The sequence below is a fragment of the Hyaena hyaena genome, unplaced genomic scaffold (genome assembly GCF_003009895.1).
Source record: "Hyaena hyaena isolate Hyena2069 unplaced genomic scaffold, ASM300989v1 scaffold_26, whole genome shotgun sequence".
Lineage (NCBI taxonomy): Eukaryota > Metazoa > Chordata > Mammalia > Carnivora > Hyaenidae > Hyaena > Hyaena hyaena.
The window spans coordinates 1,791,874-1,818,237 of NW_024080658.1; the positions used below are offsets into that span (position 1 = coordinate 1,791,874).

General features: G+C 42.0%; 2 protein-coding genes across 3 annotated transcripts in view; both read left to right on the forward strand.

The window, feature by feature from the left end:
• On the forward strand, positions 1-16,679 carry DSCC1 (DNA replication and sister chromatid cohesion 1). The gene is made up of 9 exons (XM_039227201.1): positions 1-526; positions 2,614-2,782; positions 4,348-4,482; positions 7,274-7,364; positions 8,982-9,120; positions 10,109-10,161; positions 10,610-10,764; positions 13,025-13,173; positions 16,223-16,679. Exons 1-9 carry the CDS (start codon positions 348-350, stop codon positions 16,329-16,331), a joined length of 1,179 nt encoding a protein of 392 aa, XP_039083132.1. The 5' UTR covers positions 1-347; the 3' UTR covers positions 16,332-16,679.
• Positions 16,680-17,740: 1,061 nt separating this feature from the next.
• Positions 17,741-26,364, forward strand: part of TAF2 (TATA-box binding protein associated factor 2) — an 85,890-nt gene continuing 77,266 nt past the window's right edge. For both annotated transcript variants that reach the window (XM_039227230.1, XM_039227231.1), the window contains exons 1-2: positions 17,741-18,094; positions 18,755-18,809. In XM_039227230.1, coding sequence (XP_039083161.1) covers positions 18,012-18,094; positions 18,755-18,809 — 138 coding nt within the window. In that variant the 5' untranslated portion in view covers positions 17,741-18,011. The remainder of the gene's footprint in view (positions 18,095-18,754; positions 18,810-26,364) is intronic.

A 26,364-nucleotide genomic window follows, 5' to 3' on the forward strand; every position in this document is an offset into this window, starting at 1 on the left:
TTCCGCGTGGCGCCCCGCCGCCTGGCCGCGCAGCTCCCGCGAGGTCCCGCCGCGGCCGCCCCGCGGAAGCCGAGCTCGCCTCCCCGAGCCGGGCTCTGCCAGCGGTGACGCGCCGCCGCGGGGGTCGCGCCGCGCCGGCCTTTGAATCCTGGGAAGGACGCGCCAGCGACAAGCCCCGCCCCGGAAACACGCCCCCTGCCGCCGAGGCGCGCTTTCGAAAGTCCCCACTCCGGCCCTGGTACCCTTCGTTGTCTTCGGGCAGCTCGCTTGCCGGTGCCCTCGAGTCCGCCCCGCCCTGTGCGCCCTCCCGGACGCGGGGGTGGGGGGAGCCCCGAGGCCGCACAGCGATGAGCAGGACCCGCGAGGAGGTGGACGCGACGCTCCAGATCGCCAAGCTGAATGCGGCCGAGCTGCTGCCGGCCGTGCACTGCCTGGGCTTCGGCCCCGGGGCCGGCGCCGCCGCGGGTGACTTCTGCCTGCTGGAGCTGGAGCCCGCGCTGTGCCAGCAGCTGGAGGCCGGGCGCAGGTGAGCCTCCCGCCTGCCGCCGGCCCGCTGCCCCGCGGGGGAACGCGGGACGGGGACGCCGGGCCGGAAAGGGGCCTGGAGTTGAGCAGGGCGCTCGCAGCTGCCGGGAGGCCTGATCTCCAGCGCGCTGCCTTTTCCCGAGGAGTCCACACCTCTCCCGGTGGTACACTTAGCTGGACTGGGGTGATGCCAGCACGCCTGGTGCATCCGATCGGGGAGGCCTGCGTCCTCGGAGACAGATCAGGAAGCATAACCTCAGGGAAGTTTTGGAGACCTTAACAGGGATGCCGGCAGCTGCCCTGAACACCTCGCCATTCTAGCTTACAGTCAGCGCTACTGTCTAATATTTATAGAGTTCTTTTTGCCTTCTACTTAACTTCGTTTCGAGACGATAGGTAGTACTGTAGGGAATAAGTTGAAAAACGTTTTACAGAGTTGGTAGTTGTGGCATGCCCTCAAGAAACAGACTTGCTTGGGGTCATTTAGTGGGAATCTGAAGCTGTTTCTAATTGTGGATCAGCTACACATTAGCTTCAGAACCATGGATTTAAAAACACAGTCAGAAGAGAAGTCTAGAGAATCAGTCTGTCAAATGTGTGCTCCCCCAGCTCTTGGCAAGTAGGAGTTAGGGGCTCTGGTTTGTTTCTTGTTTGCACCACCTCACTTCCAACACCTGTATTTTATTAGGTAGTTTGTGCTCTTGTAGATTCCTTTAAGTCGAACTTCTCAGGATTTCAGTTTTCATATTTACTCATCTGGTAGTATTATAATTAACTGGCCAGTTTTCAGATGCTAGGCACAAAGTATCTTTAAGGGAGCCAAAAGGGAGTCTCACTCGTTGGTTTTCCTCCCCACTGAGTTGTGAAAGGACTTCAGGCGTGGGGACCTTCTTTATATTTAGTGCAATGTGGAAGTCAATGTGGAAGAGTGGTTACTTGAGACTATTAAGTGTTAGTGCTAGGAAGCTTAAAAAAAACAACATGCATTCTTTTCACTTGAACTGAGTCTTAATTTTAAAAAAGTACTTACACATTCTTCTATTTCAGGTTTTATTTTTACTATTTATTTAAAAGAAGCGAATAGTGTACAGGAGGGTTAAATGTTTTATAGACAAAACCGCTAGAAACTACTCCCTTGCTGTCAACTCCACTTTTTTTTAAGATTCTTAAAAATGTTTATTTATTTATTTTGAGAGAAGCGGAGGGTGGGACAGAGAGAGAGGAGAGAGAGGATCTCAAGCAGTTTATCCTCACATGAGAAACCGAAATCAGGAATCAGACGCTTTACCAACTGAGCCACCCTGGCGCCCCCTCCCCCCATCGTCTCCTTCTTTAGTGTTTCCTCTTAGTCCTCACCTCTGTTATTCTTGCTCTTTTCCCCCTGTGAGCCTTTGTCAGAGCTTCTCTACTGCCATGTGTAAACATATCTTTTTCATATTTTTTCATTCAGCGTTGCCTCTCTCTTCGTAAAGTCCCGATATCTTTGCAACAAGAGCTGATGCGTAGGCTGGGATGTGTCCTAGGATTGTTAGGGGACACTCAGAACAAAACAAGAAGAATCTCTCTTAGGTGGGTACCAGGACCATCAGCATGATGGTGATCATCTGGGAGCTTGTTAGAAATGCAGAATCCTGGGTCCTGTCCCAGACCTGCAGATTGGGATTCAGTTTTTTAACAAGATTCCCTAAGATGCCTCCGCATAGGTTTGAGAAGTACTGCTTTAACGTGGTTTAGGAAATTGACATCGTGGCTGAAGCTACTGGTTGCTTTTGTCTTGTGCTCTTGGAAGCAGTTTGCAGAAAGATGCGATGTGGTAACTTTTGGACTCTTGGCCCCTTTGGATCTTTCTTGCATGTTGAATTATTTTTCCTTGGTCAGGCCACCTGGTGCCCCTCTGTCTCTCAGCTGGTTCCGCCATTGCTCTCTGGAGCCCAGCATTATGTGAGGGTGGTGAGAACAGGGGCCAGACCCAGCCTCAAGACTTAATTTTAAATTCTGCAAACCTGGAGGATTTTGGAACTGTTTATAATGAAGATGTCCCTTGAAGTCTCAACAAACCATGTCTTTTCTCTTCCCATTTTCCTGCAGTCTTGTGATTCGTGGTGATAAAGAAGAGCAGGCTGTGCTGTGCAGTAAAGACAAAACGTATGACTTGAAGATAGCAGACACTTCCAATATGTTGCTTTTCATTCCTGGTTGTAAAACTCCTGACCAGCTGAAGGCGGAAGAAACACGTTGTGACATTATTCATACTGAGGTACTGCTATTTATCTTCTCATTTATATGAGAATCACAACATATGTGCTAATATTGCCTTTAATTAAAATCTTTAGGTGTGAAATGCATGATCACAGGGGACCTGGAAGATTCTCTAACGAGATTTAAAATTTCTTGGCATCATTTGTTTGTTTGGAGTCTTGCGAAGTTGTCTTTATTTTCCCTACTTGAGTTTTAAGTCCCAGATGAGGTGACCATTGCTGGTGACATAGAAAGTGCATTAGGAGGTGACGTATTCTAAACGTTTTACCTATTTTTAGTAAGTCTTGCAGTGTATATGTTTTGAAAGAAGACTCCCTCACACAACTAGCACCTTAAGTAATATTTAGGAGGCAGAGAAATGAAGAAATTGGGTTTTCAAGGCAAGTGTGTGTGTGTGTGTGTGTGTGTGTGTGTGTGAGTGTGACCTTTGAAGTCCCTTTAATTCATTACTACCTCTAGCCATGTATGACCAAGTCTTAATTATTGTGGAGGCTACTGGTGGCAGATACCAAATAGAAGTCTCCATTCTGGTTAGATTGTTAACACATGTTGTGATCGAAACACAGCCTTACATTTCCTCAGAATGATTTTAGGCCATCTAGTGCCTTAGAAACAATTGGAATAGAGATAAGGGAAAATAGTGGGAAATCTCTGACCCACGATGTTGCCAGAACAAAAGAAACTTTGGTAAAATGTGTATTTTGGTTTTGGGGGGGGGGAGGGTTGTGTCTTTTAATTAGACACATGGGCAGTTTAGTCTTTTGTAAACTGTTGGTTTCTCATCGCATACCTGTTCTGTAGGTATTTTGCAGGCCTGTAACAATACCGGAGTGCCTTTGGGCTCTCCTTACGGGAACTGTGTGCAACTGAGACCAGGCAAAGCTTAACAAAGTTCTACCAACTAAAATTTTAATCTGTGGTTGAGCTTTAGATGTCTGAAAGGGCTAGAGAAGAAATGCGCGTGCACAAAGCAGGCTGTTGATGGTAAATGACAGTGGACACTCAGCCTCAGCAGGTAACAGGATGGTGGAGCCTGCAGCAAATTGAAGAGCACAGGCCCCACGGAGGTGGGCGGCCATAGCTTGACCTTGTGGGAAAGCAGGCCCAGAACTGCCAAATCTTCTGATTGCTTGTTTTCTTTTTTAAAAAAATTTTTTTTGATGTTTTATTTATTTCTGAGAGAGAGAGAGAGAGAGAGAGACAGCATGAGCAGGGGAGGGTCAGAGAGAGAGGGAGACACAGAAGCTGAAGCAGGCTCCAAGCTCTGAGCTGTCAGCACAGAGCCCGACACGGAGCTCGAACTCATGGACCGTGAGATCATGACATGAACCAAAGTCAGATGCTTAACCAACTGAGCCACCCAGGCGCCCCAGCAGTTTGGAAAGATGTTTCCTGAAGATACCCATCCATTTGCTGAGTTGGCTGGAGGGTATTTTCTCAACAGAAAGTGAAATGCCTGGCTTTCTTGTCTTCTGATTGAGAGCAATGAGTTGGTTGAAATTTTGTATGACATTTTCATCTAGAATAGTCCCTGAAAGGCTCTAATATATTTATACTTTCTAGATCTTTGGTTTTTCTAATAATTATTGGGAATTAAGAAGATGCAGACCTAAATTAAAGAAGCTAAAGAAGCTTTTGATGGAAAATGCCTACGAAGGACCTGACAGTCAGAAAGAGAAGGATTCCAATCATTCAAAAGTAAGACTTATTTTCACTTTTTTTAAATTGAAAAATAGAACTATAATTAGAGGTATTTAATGGTGACATTTTTATTTTTAATGATTGTATTATGAAAATTTCAGACATCCCCCGAAGCAGAAAGATCTCCATATATTCATCACTCAGTTGAACATTTATCCCTGTTTTGTCAGTCTGGTTTCTTCTGTCCCCCGCTGCTTCCTAGCTTTTTTTCCCCCCCCTTCTTTTTCTGGAATATTTTTTTAAATTGTTTTAAATGTTTATTTTTGAGAGAGAAAGGCAGACACAGAATCCGGAGAACGATCCAGGCTCTGAGCTGTCAGCACAGAGCCTGACATGGGGCTTGGACTCACGAACTGCTGGATCATGACCTGAGCCAAAATTGGATGCTACCCACTGAGCCACCCAGAGGGCCCCCCCCCCTCCCCCCAGTCTGGAGTATTTTCAAGCAACTCCTAGATATCATGGTGTCGTTTACAAAGCTAAAAGTATTGCGTGTTCCTAACTATTAAGTACATTTTTTAGAAGTTAAATTAGTTTTTATTTAATTAAAATTATAATTCGGGGCTCTTCAGAAAAGGCGTTATGGAAATGGAAATGGAAACTATTCTTATTCTTTTGTGAGAATTAATTAATTCCTGGAAGTATGGAAAAATATTTACAAGCCAAGTAAAAAAACAATTCAAGTTTCTAATGTAGTTCAACATTATAACTGTACTGGTATTCTGAAGTCCGCTCTCTTCTTCTCTGTTGACTGATTTCCTTTCTTTTTTTGGGTAACCACTTTATTGAGATACAATTTGTATACCAGACAGGTCACTCATTCATTGGTTTTAGTACATTCACGGAGTTGTACAGTCGTCACCATGATGAAATTTAGGACATTTTTCTCACCCCGAGGAAACCCTGTACTCCTTAACTCTTCTCTTTTAAACTTATCTTTCCCTGCTTCCCTCTCCCATCAGCAACCACTAATCTTTCAGTCTCTTGATTTGCCTCTTTTGGGCATTTCATATGAATAGAATCATATACAACCTTTTCTGACTGGCTTTCTTTTTTTTTCTGATTTGGCGTGTTTTCAAGGTTCATTCGTGTTGCAGCATATATTAGTAATTTATTTGTCTTTATTGGAAAATACTCCATTTTACGGGTATACCACATTTTGTTCTATGTTCCTCAGCTGACGGACATTTGGGTAGTTTCCACATTTTATTATGAATGACATTCCTGTGAACATTTGTGTACAGGTTTCTAGAGGACCTGTGTTTTCCTTTATCTTGGGTTTATACACAAGAGTGGAATTGATGGCTCATGTTGTAACTCTTGGTAACTTTTTGAGGAACTGGCAGACTGTTTTCCAAAGTGGCTGCACCATTTTACATTCCCATGTATGAGGGCTTCAGTTTCTCCACATCCTTGACAACTCTTGTTATTGTCTTTTTTATATCCATACCAGTGGATTTGAAGCAAGATCATTGTGGTTTTGATGTGTATTTCCCTAATGACCGATGATGTTGACCATCTTTTTATGTGCTTTTTGACTATTTGTATTTCATTGAAAACAGTCTATTCAGGAACGCCTTTGCCTAATTTGTAATTGGGTTATTTGTCTTTTTATTACTGGGTTGTCGGAGACTTCTTTATATAATCTAATTACAAGTTCCTTATCAGAAACATAATTTACTTATGGGCACTTGGGTAGCTTAGTCACTTAAACCTCCGACTCTTGATTTGGCTCAGGTCGTGATCTCACAGTTCCGTGAGATGGAACACCATATTGGGTTCCCTGCTGACAGCACAGAGCCTGTTTGGGATTCTCTCTCCCTCTACCCCTCCTTGGTTCATGCATACACACACAAGCTCTCTCTCTAAAATAAATAAACATAAAACAAAAGAAATGTAATATGCTTATATTTTCTCCCATTTTGTGGGTTATTTTTTCACTTCTGATTTTTAAAAAAATTATTTTTATTATTATTATTTTTTTATTTTTGAGAGAGAGAGTGAAGATGAGCAATGGGGGGTGATGGGGACAGAGGGCAGAATCCAAAGCAGGCCCCGGGCTCTGAGCTGGTAGCACAAAGCCCAGCGTGGGGCTCAAACTCATGAGCTATGAGATCATGACCTGAGCCGAGGTCGGATGCTTAACTGACTGAGCCAGCCAGGCATCCCTCACTTTTGATTTTTCTTAAAAATTGTGATAAATATACATAAGATAAAATGTACAGTTTTAACGTTTTTATGTGTATAGTTTTGTGCCATTACGTACATTCACATTGTTCTGTAATCATGACCACCACGCATCATCCGTAGAAACCTTTCATGTTCCCAAGTTGGGACCAAATACCCATTAAACACTAACTCCCCAGTTTCCCCTGCCTCCTAGCCTCTGGCAACTACTACCCTACTTTTCATCTTTATGAATTTGACTATTCTAAATATCCCATACAGGTGGGATCATATAGTATTTATCCTTTTGCGTTGATAGTAATTTGAAGTACAGAAGTTTTTCATTGTGATGAAGTCCAATTTAATGTTTTTTCTTTTGCCATTTGTTTTTGGTATCCTAGCTAAGAAACTTAAGCTAAATCCAACATCATGAACCCCTGTATTTTTTTCTAAGATTTCATGTGGTAATCATTATACATCATTAAAAGAAGAAATTGAGCTACAGTATAAATACTGCCTTAATCTGTTCTGTGTATTTATCCCCCCAAATTTAATAAATTTAAAAAAAATATTCTTCAAAGGCCTTAAAATTTTTCTTGGGGTTTTTTTTTTCTTGTTTTAGTATACAACTGAAGATTTGCTTGATCAAATTCAGGCAAGTGAGGAAGAAATAATGGCCCAATTACAAGTTCTAAATGCCTGTGAGATTGAAGGTAACATCACTTACTGTAATCATTCATAAGAATGGAATTGGGCGGGGCACCTGGGTGGCTTAGTTGGTTAAGCGTCCATGATCTCGCGGTAGTGGGTTCGAGCCCCACGTCAGGCTCTGTGCTGACTGCCAGCTCAGAGCCTGGAGCCTGTTTCAGACTCTGAATCTCTCTCTCTCTGACCCTCCCCTGCTCATGCTCTCTCTCTCTCTCTCTCTCTCCTAGAAATAAATAAAAATATTAAAAAAAAAAAAAAAAGCATGGAATTGGGCATCACGTGTGAGAGAGATTTACGGACATCTTGATCCTATAGCACACTATTTATTTAATTTTCTTTTGGGCTTAAAGATTATGATATTTATGTTTTTGGGTGTGGGGTAGAGACTACATGTGACCTTCACCTGAGGAGGTCAGCTGTGACCAGTGACTCCAACCACTCTTTACAGGGCTTTTCCTTGTCATGGAAAGGAAAGTACATTTGGTCCTAAGCATTGAAAATAAAATTTTTATGATGGATGCCTGCTGTTAATTACTATGGTGTATGGGTACCAGGCATGTTGAGGTTAGAAACCAATGGATTTTAATGCAGCTCTGTATATTAGTCACTTCTCACCTGGGGAGGGATAAAATTTTAGTCTGTGTCAAGGAGCGTGTAGATTATTCCTAACATACTTTCTGAGATCAACATCACACATTTCCCTTTTTCAATGTTGCCTTTATTCTTTCAGAATAGCAATAGTAACATTCTTCCTTGGAAATGGTAGATTTGTACTTGATTTGTTTCTCCAGGGATGGTGGTAGAGCCTTCGATTATAAGATGGCATTTCGTGATCTTTCACCAGAATAGGGAAAGTTGCCTTGATGTCTAGGCTTTATCTTGCCACTGGTTCACATTGTACCTCTGAGTCCATGGACTCTTGAGTGACCTAGGCTTCTTTACAAGTACGAGGACACTTCTGCAGGACAGCTAGGAGTGAGAGTTATAACCATGGCAGTGCCCCTCAGCAGAGTTCAGCATATGGGATATCAAACCTACGGTCTTTACCTCATTTGTACAACGTTCTAATGAAATGACTATTCTAGCAACAGGTTTCCACGTTTCCATTTAGATCGACAAGATTATTCTGAGATTATTGAGTGTTAAAACACTCGATAAAAATCAGTGTTAGTCACATATGAGGTATTTTTTAAACCTGCTTGGTTTCAGTGCGCTAAGGTGGCTCGGTTGGTTGAGCATCTGACTTTGGCTCAAGTCATGATATCATGGTCCATGAGTTCGAGCCCCACATCAGGCTCTGTGCCAACAGCTCAGAGCCTGGAGCCTGCTTCAGATTCTGTGTGTCCCTCTGTGTATGCCCCTCCCCTGCTCACATTCTATCTCTCTCTCTCAGAAATAAAATAAATACATAAAAAAGGTTAAAAAAAAGGTGCTTCATTCTCTCAAGACACAATTCATTGTGATTAGGAGAAAACATAAAAAGCAGCATTGCTTATAAAGAAAGCTAAGACTTTAGTGTCTCTTTTATGTGCTGGGCAAGAGCATGCTGCTTCTTTATTGATCATTAGCCAATTAATTTGCTTAAAATGTTCTTTGGTAAAGATTACATTTGGAATTTGTAGGTTATTGGAGGATTCTTGACTTTGATTATGAGATGAAACTTCTGAATCATGTAACTCAGCTTGTGGACTCTGAATCTTGGTCTTTTGATAAAGTTCCTTTGAACACGTGCCTTCAGGAGCTTGGACCATTGGAGCCAGAGTAAGTATTTTAATCACTGTCCCTCCAAATTTTCTTTAAAGAAGCAAAGTTATTTTCTAGGATGGAGCTAAACCCAGGGCATAGGCTATTTATATTGGGATATCGTATAGAAATTTAAAAAATACATAACCAGGAAGGACTTAGGAATTTTGGTTACTAGACTGAATCAGTGTGCATCATCTCTGTTTTTTCCTGCCATAAAAAATGTTAAGAAATAGGGGTGCCTGGGTGGCTCAGTCGGTTAAGTGTCCGACTTCGGCTAAGGTCACAATCTAATGGTTCATGGGTTCAAGCCCACGTCGGGCTCTATGCTGACAGCCAGCTCAGGGCCTGGAGCCTGTTACAGATTCTGTGTCTCCCTCTCTCTCTGACCCTCCCCTGGTCATGCTGGCTGGTTGTCTCTCTCTCTCTCTCTCTCAGAAATAAATAAAACATTAAAAAATTTTTTAAAAATGTAAAGAAATAATTATATTTAAGCTGTTTTATGATAATAAATGTATGTTCACACAGTTCATGTAAGAATGTCTAGCATGGGGGTGCCTGGTTGGCTCAGTCAGTTAGGCGGCCAACTTCAGCTCAGGTCATGATCTCACAGCTTGTGAGTTCGAGCCCTGCGTTGGGCTTTGTGCTGACAGCTCGGAGCCTGGAGCCTGCTTCGGATTCTGTCTCTCTCTCTCTCTCTCTCTCTCTCTCTCTCTGTCTCTGCCTTGCCCCGCTCATACTCTGTGTCTCTGTCTCTAAAAAAATAAATAAATGTTAAAAAAAAAATTTTTTTTAAATAAAAAAGAATGTCTAGCATGGGCCTGGCATACATGGCTTCCCAGTATTTTTTAGTTAGTTCCTAATGTAAAATTTTATGTGGCAACTGAAATCACTTAGTATTTCAGATCTCAAAGTTCTGTCTTAAGTTTTTAGTTAGCAAAGGTGTTTAAGATATAATGCATAAAAATGTGAGAACTTTTAAAATGAGTATTTGTAAATTTTTCAGGGAAATGATTGAACACTGTCTTAAATGTTATGGAAAGAAATACATAGAGGAAGGTAAGATTTGGAAAGTATTTTAACTTGTGTGTGTTTAAAGTTGGTAGAGGGGCACCTGGGTGGCTCAGTCGGTTAAGCATCCAATTTTGGCTCAGGTCATGATCTTGCGGTTTGGGCTCTGTGCTGACAGCTCAGAGCCTGGAGCCTGCTTCAGATTCTGTATCTACCTGTCTCTCACCCTCTCCTGCTCATGCTGTCTCTCTCTCTCTCTCTCTCTCTCAGAAATAAATAAAAACATTAAAAAATATTTAAAAAAATAAGTAAACATTTTAAAAAATGTTTAAAATTGTATGCCTTTCTGAAGCGTGTGCCTGATAAAAAACAACCCCATGGGCTTGTGAGAAGTGAGCTGTGTATAATTTTTTCTGAGAAATTGCACTGAGGAAAAGGAAGCGTTAGTAGTGCTTTGAATTGCCAGTATGAAACCATCCAAACCCTTTTCCTTTAGGTGAAGTTTATTTTGAATTGAGTGCTGATAAAATATGCAGAGCAACAGCACAGATGCTACTTCAGAATGCGGTGAAATTTAATCTGGCTGAGTTTCAAGAAGTGTGGCAACAGAGTGTTCCCGAAGGAATGATAACCAAGCTTGATCAACTTAAGGTAAGGTAGCAATAGTGCATGCTCCCATAACTCACCTGGTTATCGTTCATTATTGGGTGGAAAGAAATTTGTATTGCAACTGAGCTTGGAGCCACTTTATTTTCCCAGCCACCATTTCCACTGGGAGCACACTGTGCATTCAGTCCGTCTCTGGCTTTAGAACACTTCTGTCACCTCAGTGAGATCCCTCAAGCCTGTTTATAGTTAATCCTTCCTCCTGCCTGGTGTATCTCATCTTGTTGCATCCTCTTCATAATCTTCCCTGTACCTTCTTCCCTTTCTACTTCTCTCCTGCTCCCTGCATACCAGCCTTCTTTCAGGTTTTCAGGATCACCAAGCTCTGTCCTACCTCAGAAACTTCACACAAGCCTTTTTGTTCTAGAATGACCTTCTTTGTCATTTCGTCTCGCCAGCCACTTCCTATTCATCTTTGAGTCACTTCATCAAGGGGGCTTCCCTTTAAAACAAAATGCCTCCTCTCTTACTCTGCCACCGCACCCTGTAGTTTTCCTTCATGGTGCTTATGGCTTAGCACTGGGAAAACGTTTAATTATGTGGGTTTTCCACTCTCTACTTGGATAGAATTTTGTTCACTCTTGCTTATCAATGCATAGCATACTGCCTGGCGTGTCGCATATGCTCAGTAAATATTTGTTAAATTGTGAAAGGATTTGCTCAATATTTACAGAGTTCCTTTTATGTCTAGGCACCATGCTAGATGCTGAGTAGAAAACATCACCCAATGTGCCATCAAAATCTCAGCCTGGGGTCTAGCAATGGGGGGTGCACGTTGCCTGTATAAATCTTTTCTAATAATGTAAAGTGATCTGTGTCATGGGAAGGACATGTGTACAAGATATGGGAAAACAAAGAAAGGGGACTTATCATCTGACTGTTCAATCAGAGATGATTTTCTGAAGGAATGGCGATTTAAGCTGCTGGGTTTAAAAGAATGAACTATTAACTCTCAAGATGGAGGCGCAGAGATAAGGATCCAGGACATCATGCTCCAGGGCATGGAGGGACACAAATTGGGACGCTGTTAGTAGGAGGAAGAGTGAGAGTGGAAGTTGCTGTGAGTCAGTGAGGGACACTATGGTCTGTGCTAAGGAATTTCAGTCCTATTTAGAAAGCTCCTTTGGGGCCCTTTAGTGACATCAAAAGAGCTACCTGGTGAGTTTTGTCTTTTGGAAAGAACACTGACCTTGAAGATGGTTAGATGGAAGTTTGGCCAGATTATGAGAAAGGAGAACTATCCAGGCTCTCTACACATAAGTACTCCTAAGAAAGTACTGACCAAAGAACTAGGTGATGGAGCATAGACAGAGAAATGTTGAGGCCTTAAAATCTATAGGATTAAGTTTGAATTATGGAGGGGTGCCTGGGTGGCTTAGTCGGTTAAGCGTCCGACTTTTGCTTAGGTCATGATCTCGCGGTTCGTGGGTTCGAGCCCCGCGTCGGGCTCTGTGCTGACTGCCAGCTCAGAGCCTGGAGCCTGTTTCAGTCTGTGACTCCCTCTCTCTCTGACCCTCCCCTACTCACGCTGTCTCTCTCTCTCTCCTAGAAATAAATAAAACATAAAAAAAAAAAAGTTTGAATAATGGAATCTAGGATAATCCAGGTCTCCTCATATCCTAGGATAATGAGACTAGAGCAGGTTTGGGTGACAAGCACAATGAGTTCATAGATGGGTTTGGATAGAGTTCCTGTGCCTGGAAGAGAGATTTGAGTTGAAGATAACATATATTACCGTCTAGCAAGTAGGTGGTGCTTACAGTTACGGGTTTAGTTGAGGTTGGCTGAGTCATCCAGGGCAGTGACCGTGAGACAAGTTGAAGGATCAGGATAGAAGCCCAAAGAAATGCAACATTGAGTAAGGAGGAAAATGAGATGGTGATGTCAGAGATAGAGATTCAAAGAGTAGGAATCAACATTCATAAAGGACACAGAGCTAGCAAGATGAATCCAAGAAAGGGGCCACTGGATTTGTCAATGACAGGTCACTGGTAACCTTGAACTATAGCTATTCTGATAAAATGTGCAGCAGGAGCCAGAATGCAGAAGGGAAAAAAGAATTCACTTTTGAATGGAGCTCGTTTTATGAAAAAGGCTATTGGAGGTCTCTCTGTAGTTTATGTGTTTCATGTAACTGACGTCTTAAATGGCTTGAGCTCAGCTGAACCCAAAGGTAAAAAGATGAGTTATATTTAAACATTAGACCAGTATTTTAACTGCCCTTTTCTGTTTCATTTTTTCATAGGGTTTAGCCTTGGTGGATAGACAGTCAAGACCACAAATCATATTTTTGCTAAAAGTAGATGATCTACCTGAGGACAATCAAGAACGTTTTAATAGTCTATTCTCTCTAAGGGAAAAGTGGACAGAAGAAGACATTGCTCCATATATTCAGTAAGTAATTTACTAAAATGGATTGGGAAGGTTGCTCTTCTTATTTTTTTTTTAACTTATTTTTTTTTTAATATTTTATTTATTTCTGAGAGAGAGACAGTGTGTACAGGGGAGGGTCAGAGAGAGAGGGAGACACAGAATCCGAAAACAGGCTCCAGGCTCTGAGCTAGCTGTCAGCACAGAGCCCGACGCAGGGCTCAAACCCACAAACCGTGAGATCATGACCTGAGCCGAAGTCGGACAGTTAGCCGACTGAGCCACCCAGGCACCCCAAGGTTGCTTTTCTTATAAAGAGTAGCTTAGAGATCTTAGATTTATTATTAGGACATATTCTTTTTTCTTTTTTTTTTTTTTTGAGTGTTCCCTAGGGACACAGCTTCCTTCAAAACTTTCTCAAGTTGGTGGCCATCTTCCCTGTCATTCTCCACAACTTCTGTTCCTGGTCTTGGAGAATGTTTGTCTTTTTCCCCCTACTGCCTCTAAAACCATGTCTCTGCCCTCCTCCCTGCAAAACTGCAGCTCTTCGATGACCAAAAAGGCTACATACCCTGCTATGGCACCTCCTGTCTTTCCTGCTGCTTTGCTTTAACATTTTGGTAGATACCAGATTCCAGAAGAATGAATTAGCTCTTTAGTCACTGTTTAAAGAACCTCAAATGCACTGACGTTACCACCTCCTTACTTCTTACCTCTCATGTCCTCTCCTCTCTTTCCCCAGGTTGGATTTCCTGGTCAGGATCTCTAGCTTCTACTGTGTATGCTTTGCTCCTATCGCCCCCTCTCTCCCTCTTGTCATACCTGTCTGGCAAAAATCTGTAAAGATCAAACTCAACCCTCTCCTTACTCTATGCCTCCACCTGGGCAGGTGAAATTTCCTGGAGAAAAAGACACAATGGAAGTTGCCAGTCTTACTTAAGAGCCTAAGTGGTACTTCACAGAGTCCTTGGCAAGGAGATTTTTCTACCCTTGGAGCTCACTTTTCATAGTTTTGCTTTTTGCATGATCAGTACCTCCTTTTTCCTCTGCACCCTCAGCTTGTGACCTCATTTCTTGAGAGAATAGAAACAGATGAGAAAACACAAGGACAACTTCTTTCCTACTGCCAAACCCGCCAGCCTCAGTGTGTTGTGTCCACATACGCTTCCTCTGCAGTCCCTCCTATATAGTGCGTGAACCGGCCCCGCCCCTAAGGCCAATCCTCCTTCTGCACTGGATCCATCCCTCGGGCCTTACATAGAGGTATATCCTCTAGTTATCTTTTTCTCCCTTGTGCTATTCATGTCTCCTTACCTGCTGGATTATTCCCACCGATATGTGGTATGCTGTGGTACCGGTCATCTTAAAAAACAACCACCACCTACCGGACTCTCTGCCCTCTGCTCTCCTTCACAAGAAACTCCTTTTAAAAGTACTATTTATATTACTTCGTCTCCCATTTTCCTTAAGCCGGTGGGATCTTAACCCGCTGACATCCATTTTTCTACATTCAGTGGTCAGTTATCTTGTTCACTTAGCACTGTTTCACACTGTAGATCACTTTCTACTTGAAACACACTGTTTTTTTTTTCCCTTCTCTCCCAAGGTAGCTCCTTTTCTGTGTCTTTTGCTGATGTCTCCCTGTTCTTCCCAATCTTTAGATGGAACGTTCTAGGACTCCATTCGTGACCAGCTTCTCTTCTGTTTATGTTTTTTCCTTGGTGCCGTCATCTAGGCCTGAATTTAAATTTATTTAATTTTTTAATTTTTATTTATTTTTGAGAGCAAGAGAGACCGAGCATGAGTCGGAGAGGGGCACAGAGAGAAGGGGAGACAGAATCTGAAGAGGGCTCCAGACTCTGAGCTGTCAGCACAAAGCCCGAGGCAGGGCTTGAGCTTATGAACCGTGAGATCATGACCTGAGCCGAAGTCGTACACTTGACCAATTGAGCCACCCAGGCGCCCTCGCCTGAATTTAAATTTAAAGACCTACTAATTTTTATCTTCACACTTGATCTTTTCCCTGAGCTCTAGTTTCTCTTATCTAGCTGCCTAACGAACATTTCTACGAGGATATCTAAGAGGAATTTTAACCTGACATGCTAACAACAGAGCAGTGGCTGCCCCTTGTCTAACCCCGTCTTCCACATCTCAGTCAACAGCACTCCCGTTTGTCCGGTTACTCAAGCGAGAAGTCCGGTTGTCTTTTTCTTCTCTCACCGCCTGGTTTAAACTATGAGCAAATCCTAATGGGTCATCTAGTACCTGCTTCTGAATTGGTCTCCCTACTTCTACTTTTTCCTCTTCCCCTCTCCTCCTTTTCAAACGTTTTATTTTAGAAAACATTCAAAAGTGATAATATAACGAACCCTCCATGTGGTCATCATTCAGCTTCCATAATCAACTCATTGCCTCCATTCTTTATAATCCAGATCACATTCTGCTTTTCCATTCATTAAAACCCTCCTGGGGCTTCCCTTTATCCTTAGGATTAAATCACGATTGCTTTCCATGTGCTTTAAGGCCCTGTATGATCTTGCCCTTGCTCCCTTCTCCAGTTCATGTTATTTTGTTCCATTCTTAGCCTTCTCTTTGAGGTACAGAAAAGGAAGCTAAGGTTGAGGGAGGGTAGGTAACCTAGGCAAGCACACACAGGTAGCCTGTAATCCAGGGTCTCTGTGTCTACACCTTCCTCTGTCCCATAGCTTGTATTTCTGATTTAGAGGCCGTGTGATAGAATGGGGCAAAAAAGGGACTCAGGAGGCATGGAGACTGGCAGCAAAATTGGATTCCATCCTTTGCTACCTGAGCTAATTTCCTCATATCTAATGTGGGGTTAAATTATAAATTACTTTTACTCTTTCTGTGAAGGTCAAACGAGATAATACATGTAATGTACCTAGTTCAAGTAAGGCTGAGTAACCACTCCCTACCCTGTTTCTCCCACAAACACATCCTTATGCTTGCAGGAAAGATGAATTTAGACAAGAGAGAGAGAGATAACTAGCACTGTGAATATTATGTTCCCCAGCACATTCATGCTATTCACTTTTTTTTGTTGTTGTTCCTACAGAGATTTGTGTGGAGAGAAGCAAACCATAGGTACATTACTCACTAAATACTCTCGCTCTTCAATACAAAATGGTGTTAAAGTTTATAACTCGAGAAGACCCACTTCTTAAAAGAACAACAGTCTTTCTTTGGGACTAAAGTTGCTTCATAAAGTTGATGGATATAAGAAAAAGATTCTTTCATGTATTTGTATTCCAGACTTTAAAAAACACACTGCCTTGAGGCATTTTTCTCCTCATCCCTAAGCGGTTTGCAACTACTGCTCTTTTTTCCCCTTAAATGTGGTTGGGCATTTCTATATCTTTCAAGTTATGTTTGCGTTATGAATACAGTGTAAAGGACAAAAGGAAGTGGTGTTTACTAGATTTAGAATACCTCTAGAGTCTACATATTTTATTTATAGAAAAAGTTTTGCATTTTTTATATTTGAAATTGCATTTCTTTCATTAGGATTTGATTTTCTAATCATTAACAAATTTAAAGGCTTTTTCAAAGAGCTAAATAGTAATAGTTACCTAGAAGAGAAATTATTTATTCACTTAAATGTCATTTCTCAAGTGATTTCGCCTCTACTTTCAACATTCCATGAAAACAGGGTGTCGCTAGATGTTCTGTTATCTAAATTGCATTGATGAAATTGGCTTGGTAATAGCTCCTGTGTTGCCTGGCTGGTGTAGACATGCACTTTGGGATGAAACTGACTTGATCCTCAATCTTATGTGAAGATTACTAATAGAGCAGTTTATATTCCTATAATGGGTAAAACTGACACAGCTAATACTGGAAAACTACAGGTAATTTCTAGTTGGTTTTGGAATGCTAGATAAAAGTTGCTTTATAGTTTTATTTCCTAATTTGTATTCATTTAGACCAAAGTTCAAATTAATTTTTCCTTAGCTAATAAACTTGTCACCAGGTCAGTTTGAGGGGTTAGGCCAAAGTTAAATCTGATTCCAGGTTAAAAAAAATTATTAATCCTCAATTACCTGAGATTTAACTGTTAATGGAATTTACAATTGTTCTGTTCTCTTGTACATGAACTACAAGTTACCAATGGCTTCAAAATTCTTGTCTTTTCAATAAATGTTTTGTATCGGTGTGAATTGTTTTTGCTTTTTAAAGTACTGAGGCCGCAGTACCTAGTGAGGACTCTCGGGTTTAAGTTAGACTACCTGGGGTCTAATTACGTGTTTTCCAGCTTAAATCACTGGGGCCCAGTGAGTTCATGGTATCTTGTTAACACAGCAAACCAGCAAGACACCCCCCGCCCCACTCCTGGTTTCCTGTATCCCTGGTTACTAACACCCCCACCAACCCCTGTCCCGTTCTTCGCAAACCACTATGTATTTGTGGCCTAGTTCCTAAATTTCCAACAGTTCTCTCCCACCGCACACCCATGGTAAGGCAAACGCAAGCCCCTCAAAGTTATCGCGCAAGCCCCGCCCCCTGGCCCGAAACTTCCGGCTCCCGCCCGCGCCGCCGTTCCACTTCCGCTGACGCCAGAGGTTAGAGGTGACAGGCAAGATGTCGGCTGACGGTGGCTTTGAGCGGCTGCTGAGAAGAGCATCTTCGTGACCAGCTCTGCGGAAGCGGCTGAAAGGAGCCGACTCGGCGGAGCGAGTTTGAGGCGGCGGCAGCGGGGCCGGGGCCGGAGGTGGGCGCCGGAGCAGCCCCGGCCGCTGGGCATGACTGTCGGGAGCGTGGCGGAGCGAGGAGTGGGAGGCGCCGGAGGCCGGTGATCCCCCGCATCCCCCGGGAAACCGGGAAGCCGAGCTCGGTGCGAGCGCTTCATGCCGCCAACTGGTTTAGAGCCCGCCAGAATGAACAGGAAGAAAGGAGACAAGGGCTTTGAAAGCCCAAGGCCGTATAAATTATAAGTATTTTCCCATCTCCTTTCCTCTTCTAGATTTTGTTCCTATTGATCATACTTTGTGATGCTTGAAGCTGCCTTTGTGAGCCTGGAAAAGCTAGTAGGACGTTAGAACCCACTCACTGTGATGGAAATGGTGTTTGTAGGGCATCGTGTATGGTTTTGAATGAGTGTTATTCAACAGATTACCCCTTGCAGGTTAATAGGTATTTTTCTTTTTTTTTTTAATGTATTTTTTAAATGTTTATTTTGAGAGAGAGAACATGAGCAGGGTGAGAGGGAGAGGTGGGGGGTGGGGGAGAGAGAGAAAGAGAGAGCGCGAGAATCCCACGTAGGCCCAGCGCTGTCAGCACAGAGCCCCACGGTGGGGCTCAGTCTTACAGTGAGATCGTGACCTGAACTGAAATCAGGAGTCTGACACTTAACAGACTGAGCCACCCTGGGGCCCGATTATGTTTTTTAAAAAGTAGGTAGCGTTTTTTTTCCCCCGGAGAAATCTTTTTCCATTGGTTCTGCTCAGTTTAAAAAATGCAGTTACCTTAGTGTGCAGGATTTTAAAGTGAAAGATTAAGTATCATGAGCTGCTTATTCCTCACGTATAGAATAGAATAGAATTACGCTTTCATTTAATAATAAAAGTACTTTTTTTTTTTTTTAATATACAACCCATCAGGTCGTCTGCATCAACAACATAAACTTCCAGAGAAAGTCGGTTGTGGTGAGTATATTTTCAACAATTATAAGCAGTAACAGGTCACCTTGACAGTATTTAGAAACTTTCACTTCCAGATAACTGTTTCAAGAATAGGTAAGATTTGGGATTCCGATACGTATGACTCCAGGCGCATTGCCTTGATGTGACACTGGCTGCCTCCTCAATTCTCCCTTTTTTCTTTCTTCCCCCCACTCCTCCCTCCTGTTAACATTTTATTCCATTTAATCAGTTGTGGAGTGTGAAAGTCCATATTAAGCATTTTAGAATTGTGAAAGAAACAAGAATAAGCCCATAGTGGAATTTCTTAATGTGAAAAAAAATTAAGGTTAGTGGTCTCATTGACTTGACTTGGCTGCTAACAGGCCAGTTTTGTTTTATAATTCTTGGCCTCGTTTAGGTGGATTGCTTTTTAAAGTTGTAGGTAAGGTGTTTGCAATCTAGTAAACACTACCCCATCCCTTTGCTGTGTAGAGATTACATATATATCCTTGGCATATAGAAATGTTTGGCTACTTAAGGACTTAATTTGGGGGGAACTCATAATAAATAGACAAAATCAGCTGTTTAGAGGTATCTGAAGGCATGAATTTCCCCTGGAAACTGTTACCCATGTATTCATATGTTTACTTAAGATGAGCTATATAGGCAAAAAAATGGAACCTCTTCATAGGAATCATAGACCCCTTAACGGTTCATTAAGTCCCATCTCCTCATTTAAGAAATTTCTCAATCAGTATTCCTTATGTATGATTACCGATGACCCTTGCATAATATAGGGGTTGGAGTCCCGACCCACTGCACATTCAAAACTATAGCTATAACTTTTGACTTTTCAAAAACTTAACTACTGATATCCTATTGTTGACCAGAAATGTTATCAATAACATGATATCGATTAACACATCTTTGATATGCTTATTATATACTATATTTTTATGATAAGTAAGATTGAGAAAGAATGTGTTAAGAAAATCATAAGGAAGAGAAAATATATTTATAGCACTGAATTGTATTTAACAGGACAAAATCCACATATAAGTGGGCCTGTGCAGTTCATACCTGTGTTTACCTTGTGCTTCATGGAAGGATACTTTAGGTGTGTTGTGTTATATGGATTGGTAGGGAAGATAGGAGAATTAGGGAGTTTAAGCCCTAAAGGAAGATGACAACAGTGAAAGTGTATAGAAATAAAGTTGATATGGTTGACTGAATTACAGTGAACATTTATTGAGTATATACTATGTATGACCTTTCTTAATGTGTATGACCTCACTTAATCTTCACAATAACCCCATGAAATAGATACTCTTTTAATCTTATTTTATAATTAAAGCAGCTGAAAGACTGCAGACTAAGTAACTTTCTTCAGGGTGTAAAGTTAGCCAGTGATTGATTAAAATTTTTTTTAATAATTAGTTTTGAGAGAGAGACAGACAGACCCAGAATCCAAAGCAGGCTCCAGGCTCCCTTCTGTCAGCACAGCGAGTTTAGGGCTCAGACTCACAAGCCGTGATATCATGACCTGAGCCGAAGTCGGATGTTTAACTGATTGAGTCACCCAGGCACCCCCATTTTTTAATTATAGATGATCTAAAAGTCACCTTCAACTCCTTTCTGTCTGTTGTTTCCCCTCTCCACCTCCTCCACCCCTGCCAAATTGAAAGATGGAAAGAAATTGCAGATGACTTTTGCTAAGAGTGTTAGGAAGGAGTTGTGAATGATTTTTGGGTTTCCCACTAGAAGAATTGGTTGGGTGGTGTATGGGTTAGGGCCCCAAAAGGAAATAAGCAGCAGATTCATGTAGGTTAATTGAGAGAAAGAAGTAAAAAGACTATTTAGAAGAAACAGTGTTAAGAGAAACCAAGAGATGGTGGTGCACACGAGGTTAACAACAAGGGATAGTTACTGCTGCTAACCCTGAAAGAACAAAGGAAGGGAGAAGTTACTAGAACCTATAGTAGGTGGCAGAAAGAGTCACCATACCAAAGGTGTGGCCTTTGGTAGAAGAATGAAGCTGCTGCCTCCCTTTGCTGGATAGCGAAGAACCTGCAGAGATAAATGTAATGGGCTCATTTTCCTTCCCCTCACAATTTTCTCCTTGTGCTTCCTGTTTGACCATCCCAACCAGAAGCTGAAGGGCTGGTGCCCAGTTAATGCAACTCCTGGGGTGTGGAATGGATTAGGAGGGGCAAGAGGCGAATATCTAGAACAGCCTATGCATTTTATCCCCGAACCATCCTTTCTTGTTTTTTGTTGAGATGAAAAGCTAGTGTTCCCAACACAGGGGACTTAATGAAGTCTTATCCACTATCGCAGAGGTTGGCAATGGCCGACTATCTATTTTTGTAACAGGTTTTATTTGAGTACAGCCACACCCATTTATTTATATACTGTCTAAAGTGCTTTGAAGCTACACTGGCAGAGTTGAGTACCTGTGGCAGAGACTGTGTGGCCCACAAGAAAAAGTACCAGTCCCTCACCTAATGAATTCACATGAGGATATGGCCGCTCAGCTCTATCACCAGTATCTTTCATACAACATAGTGGAAAGAAAAATGGGTAAGAGAAAGTGAAACTTAATTGTGAGAGCCACTGTTTTCTTTAGCAGCCTTGAGTCAAGGCTGAAGTTGATATACACAACTGCATTATTCTTCCACTCATTCCATTTTTCCTTTATCTTCTGCCACCACTTCTGTTGGTCTGACCTAGACCTTCATTCCTGTAGGATCTGCATCCTTGCTTGTCCTGTCTCTGTTGGGTTCTTGCAGTTTTCCATTGATTAGTACTATTGGTTGAGTGACCCTAACATGCATTCTGTGAATCTCTGTGGACTGCATATGTAATCGTTGTCCTTACTATGTAGCAGAACCTTAGTTCCTATTTAATAATTGGGATTAGTCATTCTAGTCAGTATAGTTACCTCTTGTTGGTTCCATAACATGAGGAACCTAGAGTGGTCAAGTGACAGTCTCAGCTTCTAATTTAATGGGACCATGATTATGTGCCCTGGGTGGATGCATTTTTCTGTTGGCCACACATACCTAATGAATACAAGGTTACAAAGATAGCAAAAATTCCTTCTGTGGGTTTTTTGTGTGTGTGTTTTTTTTTTTTTTGATGTAATAGTGAGAGTAGTCATTCCAACTTTTACCTTTCGGTTCTCAGATCCGTTTTGGCTGTGGAGAGATGACTCTAATCTATGGAGAGATGTCTCCTAGTTAAGACCGCATCCCGTTGCAGGTCTCTCAGTTGGTGCTGTAACTAAGCCTTTAGCAGTTGATCATGCCAGTGCTTCTGGATGGTTGGGTACAAGATAAACCTAGTAAATTTGTATGTTAGAACCCGTCACCACACTTTCCTATACACTTAGTTGGAGGTATGTAGGCGATAATACAGTAATATGTAAGATTTTCTGTAAGTATGTTGTGGTTAGGGAAGGAAAATCTAGAATGTGTCTGTTCTTGTAAGGGCATATCATGTTCTTGGTATGAGCTGTCTGATGCAGTTGTTTTCCTACCAAGTGACTGACTGGTCCTTCCAGTACCATATTGGATGCTTAGTATGATCCTCTACTGTTGGTAGTGGGCGCTCAGCAGTGGTGGTAGTCAGATCATCCTTGGGGTGTGTGTGTGTTGGGGTGGGGGAGTCCATGTTGGGTTCGTGCACAGCCTCCATTCTGCCTCTGTGACCACTTTATATATTGAACAGGTGACTAGGGAAAGAATCTTTGACATCTCCTTCATCTTGCCAGTTGTTTTTTGAGGGTCCTTTCTGCTGTAGATGCCCTCTGATGGTCATTTATGTGATAACATGGATATTTTCACATTATACTTGTTCTGAGAAATCCATTAATAGACATCTTCTATTTTTAATCTTTTTAATCTTCTATTTTTAATCCTGAGAAGTTTGTTCTTTCCAGGTTCCTAACCAGCATATTAGCAGTTGCCCATGGATCAGTGTAATTGTATGCTTCAGGTCATCTCTACTTCTGCAAAGAGTGTATAGCCAGGCGTATTTCCTAACATTCTGTCTGATGTAGGACTTTCTTCCACTGTCTTGGAAGACAGTGGCATTTTTTTTAATTACTTATTTTGAAGAGACAGAAGACCGAGCACGAGTTGGGGAGTAGCAGAGAGAGAAGGAGACACAGAATCTGAAGCAGGCTCCAGGCTCTGAGCTGTCAGCACAGAGCCCGATGTGGGGCTCAAACTCACAGACCACAAGATAGTGGCCTAAGCTGAAGTTGGATGCCTAACCGACTGAGCCACCCAGGCGCCCCAACTTCAGTGGCATTCTGATGGTAGCTTCCATCCACTTCCAGCTGATCCTAGCATCCCGTGCACTTATTCATAATTCAGGCTTGTACTTTGTTCTATTCTGTTAACTGAGCAAAGGGAACTCTCCTTGAGGCCAGAGGTGTAAGTTGAGGGAGAGGTAGAGAAGCAGTAGAGGAAGTCTTAGTGGATTCTGAGCACCTGCTCATGCTGTTGCCTGTACTTTATGAACCTGCTTGGGCCTGGTTCAGATGTGTTGTCTGTTTAAAAGTAGAAAACTGCTGCACATGCCCAGTTTTGTTTCTCAGAGCTTTATATTTACACTCAGTTTCATCATGGTCATTTCAGGTAACATAGTCTTTGGGAATCCCATGGTCATGTGTTGCATTTCTACTGAAGGGTCTAGTAGCAAACCAGTAGTTACTTTGCAAATGGAATATAGTTGGTGACAGAAGAGGTTGTGGTCTTCCTTTCAAATCTCAGGAATTTGCACTGTCATTCTATTGGAAAAAGCCAGAGTCTGTATAGCATCTCTGTCTGCAATGGGCATTTCAGATACCATAGGATCTGCTGAGTCATAAAGCCCAAATAGCAGGGCAGCTTGAACCACAGTCTGGTTCTGCTGCAGAGCGTTTTCTTGGTCTGGACCCCTCTCAAAGCTGACAGCCTAACAGTTTGTCTAGTAAGCCCAAATGCATATATTGCCTCCACAATTCAAAGACGACCACCAAGTTTTGTGTCCCTTCCTCCTCCTCCCCACCTTAGTGATCAGTACAGAATAAAGCAACTTACTTTTCATTCGGAAGGAATATTTTTATATGCCTCAGAATACCGGAACCATAGAAGCTTTGTTAATGTGACAGGCCCCTGAACTTTAATGGGATTTAACTTTCATCCTCTGCCATCCATGTTTTTTATTAAAACATTTGGATAACTTCCTCTTCTTTTCCCAACAGGTCCAGTTGGCATAATGTTGTCCATGTAATATACTAGTATAATTCTTTATGGGCTATCTTTTCTTTTTTTAGATAAGAATAGTGTTTTTATTTTATTTATTTTTTATTATAGTTTATTGTCAAGTTGGTTTCCGTATAACACCCAATACTCATCCCAGAAAGTGCCCTCCTCCATACCCATCACCCCTTTTCCCCTCTCTGCCACCCCCATCAACCCTAAGTTTGTTCTCAGTATTTAAGAGTCTCTTATGGTTTGCCTCCCTCCCTCTCTTTATTTATTTTTCTTCTTCCCCTCCCCTATGATCCTCTGTTAAGTTTCTCCTGTTCCACATATGAGTGAAAACATAGGGTGTCTGTCTTTCTCTGCCTGACTTCACTTAGCATAACACCTTCAAGTTCCATCCACATTGCTACAAATGATCAGATTTCATTCTTTCTCATTGCCATGTAGTATTCCATTGCATAGATAAACCACATCTTGATCCATTCATCATTTGGTGGACATTTAGGCTCTTTCCATGATTTGGCTATTGTTGAGAATGCTGCTGTGAACACTGAGGTACGTGTGCCCCATGCATCAGCACTCCTGTATCCCTTGGGTAAATTCCTAGCAGGGCTCTTGCTGAGTCTTAGGGGAGTTCTATTGTTAATTTTTTGAGGAACCTCCACACTGTTTTCCAGAATGGCTGCAGCAGTTTACATTCCAACCAACAGTGTAGGAGGGTGCCCGTTTCTCCACATCCTCGCCAGCATCTAGAGTCTCCTGATTTGTTCATTTTAGCCACTCTGACTGGCATGAGATGGTATCTTGGTGTGGTTTTGATTTGTATTTCCCTGATGATGAGTGATGTTGAACATCGCTTCATGTGTCCGTTGGCCATCGGGATGTTGTCTTTGGAGAAGTGTCCGTTCATGTCATCTGCCCATTTCTTCATTGGATTATTTGTTTTTCAGGTGTGGAGTTTGTTGAGTTCCTTATAGATTTTGGATACGTTTGGATACCCTTTATCCAACATGCCATTTACAAGTATCTTTTCCCATTACATCTGTTGCCTATTTTTATTGATTGTTTCCTTTGCCATGAAGAAGCTTTTTATCTTGATGAGGTCCCAATAGTTCATTTTTGCTCTTGATTCCCAGTCGAGGGACTTTTTGACTATATTTTGATTGAGCAGGAGAGTTGGTATAGTTTTTTAGGTGACAGTGAAGGCATTCAGATGATTTGAAAGCAACCTGTGTGGGGTTTTTTTTCTGATGAGAATTTTTTGGGAAAAACGGATTTGTTTGATAATTAGCTATGATACTGGGTACCAAGAGCTATGCTGATTTGCTGCAGTAAAACTACTACATCTATAATTGTGGTTTTGATTGACAGATTTGTGATGATTCACCATCATTCTTCAAAACCTTGACTTTCACATTGGCCAAATAAGTGAGTTAAATGAAGATGTAGTAAGCATCTTTCAAATATTAGAGGGCACTAATCTCTGCAGTCCCTCAAGGGATGTCTAGTTGCTTTGATTTACTATCTTGGGGAAGGGAAATGGACACTCTAGTGGTGTCCACTTAGCCCTTTCACAGTAGTTCTCACTACATTGCTTAGAGAACAAGTATGGGGATTTGCCGGTTACTAAATATATGCTATATTTTCTAGGACTGGGAAAGTAAGCATGAGTTCTACTCTGAAATAGACTTGGGCTGTTATCCCCTTTAGTACTTGACCTCCAAAGACTTCCAGTATGACTACTAGACTATGGTAAGGTTTTGGGACTCCAGGGATTGTCAGTTTAGAATCAATATAAGATAACTCCAGTACAAGGGCAAAAATTTGTTCATTGGAGTATGATGTAGATCTCAGGATTTTAAAGAATGATACATGAGACTTGAACGTGATTATAGGCACAGGGGAAAAAAATCCTGTAATTGTAGGATAGGGTAGTTAATAGGACAGGAGTTTTGAGAATACTGCAGAGCATGGCGACCAGTGGAAGGATGATTTTTGAAGAGTAGGGAAAGATAGCTGCATGTAGCTGAAGGGCAAGAGAATCGATCGTTGGCAGAAGAGTGGTTGAAATTAAGGATCTGCATTAAATAGAGACGAAAGTAGCCATAAAAATACCAGAAAGGATTGTAATAAGAAACGGGAGGAGGTCCAGGAGCAGCAGGACTTCATGGGGTTGAACAGGAAGACTGGGGGAGAAGTAACAAGAGGGACAGAAGGATAGGCATTGTGGACACTCAAGTCTAAAATGTCAGCATGGAAGTAGTTCTGAGCAGTGTTGATGTATCTTTTGGAGTGTGATCTTGATTGCTGTCCTGTAATAGAAG